The sequence below is a fragment of the Musca vetustissima genome, unplaced genomic scaffold (genome assembly GCF_032173495.1).
Source record: "Musca vetustissima isolate MV318-11 ecotype Yass unplaced genomic scaffold, APGP_CSIRO_Mvet_v1 utg24678, whole genome shotgun sequence".
NCBI lineage: Eukaryota > Metazoa > Arthropoda > Insecta > Diptera > Muscidae > Musca > Musca vetustissima.
The window spans coordinates 48,296-56,070 of record NW_026872899.1 but is presented as its reverse complement, the minus strand read 5'-3'; the positions used below and the strand labels follow the sequence as shown (position 1 = coordinate 56,070).

Sequence of the window (7,775 nt, the reverse complement as noted above, 5' to 3'; positions counted from 1 at the left end):
CGGCAAGCGACTTGAGGACCTAGTTTCTACTTTTCAGCTTATCGCACATAGCTGTGGTTTGCGCGGACGACTTGAACATGCTGTCGAATGTGACCCCGAGTATTTTAGGGTAGTTAGTGGTCGGGATTATAACTGGGTTGGCAGCCGATGGCCAAATAAATCGGGTCAATCCGGTATCGTAGAACCCGCCGCCGTGGGATTGCTATATATTTGTATATGATAAACATGGGGGGTTTGGTGCACCATTTACTTAAAATCGGACGGAAATATATATAAAATATACATCAACCATATTTTGAGTTCTTGGTGCATCATTTACTGAACCGATTTCAAAAAAAACTTTCCACACCATTGATTACATTAACTTCAGTACGTTGTGCAAAATTTTGTGTTAATCGGCCTAAGTTCAGGTCTTTGATGCACCATTTACATAAAATCGGACGAAACTATATCTGGGAGGTATATCTAAATCTGAACCGATTCCTACAAAACTTGGCAAACATTAGGCAATACTTATTTAAGTATGTTGTGCCAACATTTTGTAGCAAACTGCCTAACTTTGGGTCTTTGGTCACCTTTTACTTAAAATCGGACGAAACTATATACTCGTATAGTAGCTATATCTAAATCTGAACCTGCCAAGCACCTGGGGAGTTTGGTGTAGCATTTATATCTAACTTATTGGTTATACTAACTTCAGTACGTTGTGGAAAATTTTGTGTAACGCACGAAAATATATATGTAGAAGCTATAACTAAATCTGAACGGATTTCAACGAGATTAATTTATACATTTATTAATTTATACGTAGGGTAATGCCCCCATATAAGAGTATCCCCCAAATTTCGGAATTGCGAGGGTTTCGGACACATTTTTCATCCGAATAAACTTTAGTTGGATATGTTGTGTTGTCATTGGGTGTCAAATCTTTTACCGAAAATTATTAATATCAGTTTGAATACACCCTCCAAATAAATAGAGATCCCGAACCATTATAAGTATTTTGATAGTCCTAGGTAATATACATTTTGTTTCGACAAAACTGTGCTGTCAGACACCTTCACCGTGAAAAGGACAAAGTGAATTCTCAGTACTTTTCAGATAACCTATTGCCTCTGAGCCTTTTCCTCTCAATTTTTTAAGAGGCAATAACCCGTTAAAATCGTAGTTTGAATTTTAACGATGAAACATTTAGGTTCGATTATTTTTAAAAACTGATCAATTACATTTCTAAGGGGGATCTACAAACACACATATTTTTATAAAAAAAACACGTCATTCTCATGAGACCAACTCAATGCATTTAGATTAATTATTGGCAGTCAACGAAGAGAGCCCACTAACAACGCAGTTCGATAAACAACAACAAACCAAAAACACTTTCTTATGGCCAATAAGAAAGAAATTGAAATATTAATGGTGGGCCTGGATAATGCAGGCAAAACTAGACTACACTATACCCTCAAAGAGGGTCCCATGGTTAATCTAATAACCACATTGGGTTATAATGTTGAAACTATCGAATATAAGGGACAACAATATACCATTTACGAAATTGGTGGCCTCAATACCGTACGAATCTTACGGAATTTTTATACTGAAAATAAATCAATTGTTATTTATGTCGTTGATGTGGCCGATAAGGAACGTTATGCAGAAGCCCAAGAAGATCTGCACAATGTATTTGAAACGAATGAGAATTTAAGTGATGCTATCTTATTGGTCTTGGGTAACAAAATTGATTTGTTACCGGCATTTGATGTCAATTGTTTGGTGGATATTTTAAAATTGCCAGATTTAAAACAAAAATGGAAATTGTTGGGAATTTCTACGCTGATGGATGGTCGTGATGAACTATGTAAAATATTTGATGTTATATTGGAAATGTTACCAAGTGAAAATTGTCATGTTGATGCTGAATAATATAATTTATTTTTTAACTTTTTTTATACAAAACAATAACAACAAAATTTGTTTTATAAGAAAGCCGTTGGTAAGTAAATTCTTCGTATAGAGCTAATGCTGGAATAGAATACTATGAAGAGACGTCAATCGATGGTCAATAGCTGTATAAAGGTATTTGACTTCGAAAGAGAGCTCCAATTGACTCAAATTGGCCATCCAATTTTGTTTTGGCAGTACGTTGTCTTACAGACCCCTCAAAATGCAATTAGCTTCTACAATAACATGTATTTCACTATATTCTGGGTACCAAAAATATTTAGTTATGCAGAGCAACTTCACAGTCATGAACTAGAATGGATAAATAAGTAAGTATAATTATTGAGTCTTCTTCTTTCTATAATAAAGACTAGAATGGATAGTAACCGACTTGACAGCATGGCTGTGCCCATAATAATGGCCGGTCCTTGGTTGTTTATATTAAGGGAACCCCCCCCCCCATTCTCGATTTTTTATTTTTAAGATTTTAAATGGGCTGGTAAATGAATACCAATGCTTGTTAAGGTTTGTAACTTGGCACATATATATTTGAAGATTTAAAAAGGAAGAAAAATAATTTACCAAAATTTGTTGTTGTTGTTTTGTTGTCGTTTTTTGGGTTCAAAGAAAAGTCCATATTTTCGATGGCGGGCATGATAACTCCTCACTGGAACATCGGAATCCGAAAATTCCAACTGTGTTAGAAAGAGGACATGTCTGGCTCTCGTATGAACTAGGATTATTGACTTCGCACAACAATTAACAAAATGGCGGAACTTTGAAAATTTTTTTATGGAAAATCGCCTATTTTTTACCACAAACTAAGTTAAAAAATAAAGAAGATCTTCACCGATTGGCTTTATCCTAGTTCATACGAGAGCTACACACTCCCAGAGAAACGTGTCAAAATTTGAAACCGATTGGATTATTAGATTTTGAGTTATCGTGCCCGCCATTCGTTTTGTGAAAAACGCGTTTAAAGTTTAAGAAGCCCTTTAACCGTCACTTGATGCTGACACAATAAATCGGCTATATCTTCAAGAGTTCTTGAGATTTTCACGTGAAATTTTGTAGGAACATTCTAGAATTAGAGTAGATTCGAATTAAATCAAAAAAAATTTTGACACCGAGAATGGGGGGGGGGTCCCCTTAAGTTCTTGGAATAGTTAATTGTATTCGTGATTGGTAAGTCATTATAGAAGACGCTCCGGGAGTGTTTATAGACGAACTGAAGCTTTATAAGTCTACTTAGAGAAGCTGTACAGATTCCCACAAGGACGTAGGATCTGGTTTTAAGTCTAAATTCAGACGAATTTAGAGCCTTAGGATTAGGAGTTGCCGGCAAAAGCAACAACTACAACACATACGAAATATACGGACAACACCACAAGTATACGTTTTATACTCACGTGATGGTGCGCACAAATAAATAAAAAAGGAGAAAACGGTTCACTGTTTTGATTATTGAAAATGCTGTCAGGCGACAGATTTATTGATTGGATTTGGGTAGTTGGGGGTTTTACAAAAATAAGGATCAGGACGATCTTTTTTGTTGCACTACTTTTTCAAGAGTGATTAGTGATGGGCGGAAATCGATTATGTTCCCCTTTATGAGATGGGAGGACGCCGATGACTACAGGTCCAACTCGATGAGGTCGTCATCGGTGTCCATCGGTGTGGTACCCACGTACGGCTTGATGGCTGTGCGGCCATCAACAGAAGCTGAAGATCGGGTAATCTTTTTAGAGGAGCTAAAGTTTGGATTCTTTTTAGAGGAGCTACAGTTTGGGCGTCTTTTTAGAGGAACTGAAGAGGGGGAGTCTGGTTATAATAGGCTACTCAAAAATTGTTCATTACAAAATCCAATCCTTGCAGTAATAGATTTTTTCAAAAACCATGTTTAGGAACCTAATATTTATTGATAATATTTATGAAATAAGCCACGCTGGACCACGCTGATATAGTTTGTAAAAATTGCCCACAACTCAAGTGAAAACGTTGTTAAGATCGGCCGGGCCGAACTCTTTTTATACACTCCACCATGAACAAGGTGGGCATTAGAAATACCCTCTGGCGATGGTCATAGGTAAATATAATTATCAGAAATGAATTTCTCGACACCAAAAAGCCCCCATATTAAAAAAAATCCACACCTACAGTTTCAATGGTCTCTGAGGAAATAATTCACGCCAAAATCCGCAATGGTCCCTGAAGAAATACAAAATTCTAACCTAGAATCCAAATGATCTTTAAAAATTTTTCTTGTAAAAATCCATGCTGCGCTCCAAAGAAGTATAAAAATCAAATACTATCAGCCTCTAAAGAAATATTGTTTAAAAATTCACAACTAGAGCCCTAATTGTCTTTTGAGAAATATTCTTTAACAGAAATACACTCCTAGAGCCCTAACAGCCTCTGAAGACATTTTCTATAAAAAATCTACACCTAAAAAATAATATTATTTAAAAAATCACCCCTGGAAATATTGCTACCTAGAAGTCCAATAATCCCAGCAGTATCTGATTTTTATCTGAAATTTTCTTTAAAAAACCAAGCCTCGAGCCTGAAAAATGTTTTTTTAAAAATTACCCCTAGAGCCAAGATAGTCTCCGAAAAAATGTTCTCTAAAAAATCACCCCTAGAGCTAAAATAGTATCTGAAAACATGTTCATTAAATATCCCCACCTAGAAGTCCAATAATCCCTGATGGAATATTATTTTAAAAATCAACGCCTAAAGGCCCAATAATCCCTGACAAAATATTCTTTTTTAATGCACACTAGACCCCAAATAGCCTTTGAAGAAATATTCATAAAAATCACCCCCGGAGCCAAAATAGTCTCCGAAGAAATGTTTTTTAAAAATCCCCACATAGAGGCCCAATAATCGCCGATGAAATATTCTTTAAAAAATCGACGCCTAGAGGCCCAATAACCCCTGATGAAATATTCTTTAAAAAATCCACGTCTAGAGCCCAAATGGGCTCTTAAGAAATATTCTTTAAAAAATCCATGCATAGACCCCGGCAGTATCTGAAGAAATGTTCTTTATAAATCCACGTATAGAGCCCTAATAGAATCTGATGAAATATTGTTTAAAAATCCACGCCTTGAGCCTAAATAGCCCTAGAAGAAATATTCTTTAAAAAATCCACGCATAGACCCCGGCAGTATCTGAAGAAATTTTCTTTATAAATCCACGTATAGAGCCCTAATAGAATCTGATGAAATATTGTTTAAAAATCCACGCCTTGACCCCTAATAGAATCAGATAAAACATTGTTTAAAAATCCACGCCTTGAGACCAAATAGCCCTAGAAGAAATATTCTTTAAAAAATACACGTCTAGAGCCCTAATAGCCTTTGAAGAAATATATTTTTTAATCTATGCCAAAGCCTCAATGATTCGTTCATAAAATCACCCCTAGAGCCAAAATATAAGAATATCCTCTCCTAGAGGCCCAATAGTCCCTGAAAAAATATTTTTTTTTTTCTAATCGAAGCCTCGAGCAGTAATGGTCCTGAAGAATTATTACTTTAAAAATCCTCTCCTAGAAGCACAATAGTTCCTGAAGAGATATTATTAAGAATATGATATTCTTTACAAAATCCATGCCTAGGTCCCTATTAATCCATGATTTTGGTTCCTAAGAAATATGAAATGTTCTTAAAAAAAACATGCATAGAGCCTTATTGGTCCCTAAAGAAATACTAATCAAATATACACGCATGAAGGCCCAATCGTTCTTAAAGAAATATGCTTTAAAAAATGCTCACCTATTTCTCCAATAGGCCTTAAAGAAATTATTATTTAAATGTCAAAGGACAGATTCTTCATGACCACGCTTCGAAGTCGAATACTCCTTGAATAAATAATCTTTAATACATACATGTTTATAGCTTGAGCGGTCTATTAAAAATTGGCTTTGAGCTTATAGTCAGGATATAATTTAGAAAACATGTTCATTTAAAATCTAAACTTAGCTATCGTGTGTTCGAAAAAATGTACTACACCCGAAGTGCTTCATAATAACCCCATGGATATCTACAGCAATATTCTAAACTATCAGTCTTAATATTCAATACTCATCGAATTAGATCTCAAACAATTGGGATGGCATCTTATAAGAATGAAATATTTAATTGGAGATCCTGCTTTGTTTCAACTGGGCTACAACTTCGTACGACTGCTTCATTTTGAATTTTTTTATTGCACTGATATTTAATTTGTTAGTTGACCGTAAGATCAGAATCTTCAAAGTTTGCATAAATCTAATAATAGTCCCTCCTTTTCTTCCTCTTCTCCAAATCGTTTTTTCATTTCAATCACTTTCAACAAATGCCACCTTCATAGAACATTTTCCAATCACATCATCACCATGCACATGTTAATTTTTGTTGATTTTCAAAACATTTCTCGTTGTTTTTGTTTTTTCAACTTTTTTATTGTTTTATACGAAACACACGCATCATCACACTTAAAAACCAATAATTTCTTTTTAAAAAATAAAGAAATTCTCCCTTCTATGATTTTCGCATATCAGGAGGACAGGAGTGGTATTTTTTGTTTTACATCAAAGTTCCAAGAGTTTTTTTTTGATTTACTTCTTGGATTTGCCGGTAGCTTTTTGGGCGGGTTTCTTGGCGGCCGACTTGCCAGCGGTCTTGGCGCCAGCGGATTTAGTGGGCTTCTTCTCGGCAACCTTGGTGGGTTTGACGGGCTTGACCAAGCTTTCGCGTTGGCTCTTCAAAGCCTTGACGATCTTTTGTTCTTCGATCAAGAAGGCACGAACGATGCGTTCGCGCAAGCAACGATGGCAGAGGACACCACCATAGGTACGGGCGACAGTCTTCAAACGCTTGGACATACGGCTACGTTCGCATGGGCGAGAGGGTTGGATGCCCTTCAACTTCTCTTTACATTGACCGCACTTTGGGACAGTCTTGTTCTTCTTGACATATTGGTAGACCAAACGACCGCCAGGGGTACGGACACTAAAAACAAAATGTAAACATTAGAATTAAAAATTCTCAACACTACGAAGGGAAGGCCAATCAGGAGGAGCATGGAAACGTATCCCCTTCCTGACTGACCATTTCCCTCCCTTCTTCACTCATTTTTGTTTGTTTACTTACATACGTCTCCTGTTGGATTTGGTGTTGTAGGACAGACGTCTTCTCAAAGTCAAACGTTGAACCATTTTGTCGGCTAAAGGGGCAATCAACGACAGCAACAAATTCAAGGTATTCCAAACAATTCCGGTAGCATCATTCATCCAAGGCAGCAATCAAAACATTCCATTTTGTTGTTGTCAACATCACATCGGCACAATCAAAATTGTCGGCGAAAAATTAAAAGAAAAACACAAAGAATTTCAAATTAGTTTCATTGTTTCACACATTTCGAAATGTCTTTTATTAATATCACAGCACTATATTCATGATTTAGTTTGTTTTATTTTGATTTTTCATGATTTTTTTAACATTCACAAATTTTTTCAGTACGCATACCTTCAAGAAAAAAACTAGAAAGGAAGTTGTCGGTATTGCCGTTAACCGACGAGAAGTTGGCTGCAGCATTTGACAGCTGTCAGTGTCATTTTTTCGTCAATTGTCGATAAAACTGTGGCGCAAGAGATGTATTTTTTATTGGGTTAGGGATTGCAATAATAGATTTAGGTTATAAATTTAAAAACTAATATTTTTTTTAAATTAAAAAAATGTTTATAAATATTAACGTCAGCGCTATTAAACCAGCGTAGCCAGCATTACTTTGGGATAAATTAAAAGTATCTCTTAGTTGACATATATTCAATGGCATTGGAAACCTAAGCG

At 35.8% G+C, this 7,775-nt stretch overlaps 2 protein-coding genes across 2 annotated transcripts; one reads left to right on the top strand and one right to left on the bottom strand.

The window, feature by feature from the left end:
• Positions 1 to 1,386: 1,386 nt before the first annotated feature.
• LOC133321339 (uncharacterized) lies at positions 1,387 to 1,923 on the top strand. The gene has a single exon (XM_061530435.1). It carries the CDS (start codon positions 1,387 to 1,389, stop codon positions 1,921 to 1,923), a length of 537 nt encoding a protein of 178 aa, XP_061386419.1.
• A 4,612-nt stretch (positions 1,924 to 6,535) lies between these two features.
• On the bottom strand, positions 6,536 to 7,476 carry LOC133321349 (large ribosomal subunit protein eL34). The gene is made up of 3 exons (XM_061530443.1): positions 7,452 to 7,476; positions 7,077 to 7,149; positions 6,536 to 6,935 (listed from the first exon to the last, which is right to left on the bottom strand). The coding sequence occupies exons 2-3, from the start codon at positions 7,139 to 7,141 to the stop codon at positions 6,542 to 6,544; spliced, it is 459 nt and encodes a 152-aa protein (XP_061386427.1). The 5' UTR covers positions 7,142 to 7,149; positions 7,452 to 7,476; the 3' UTR covers positions 6,536 to 6,541.
• Positions 7,477 to 7,775: the final 299 nt, after the last annotated feature.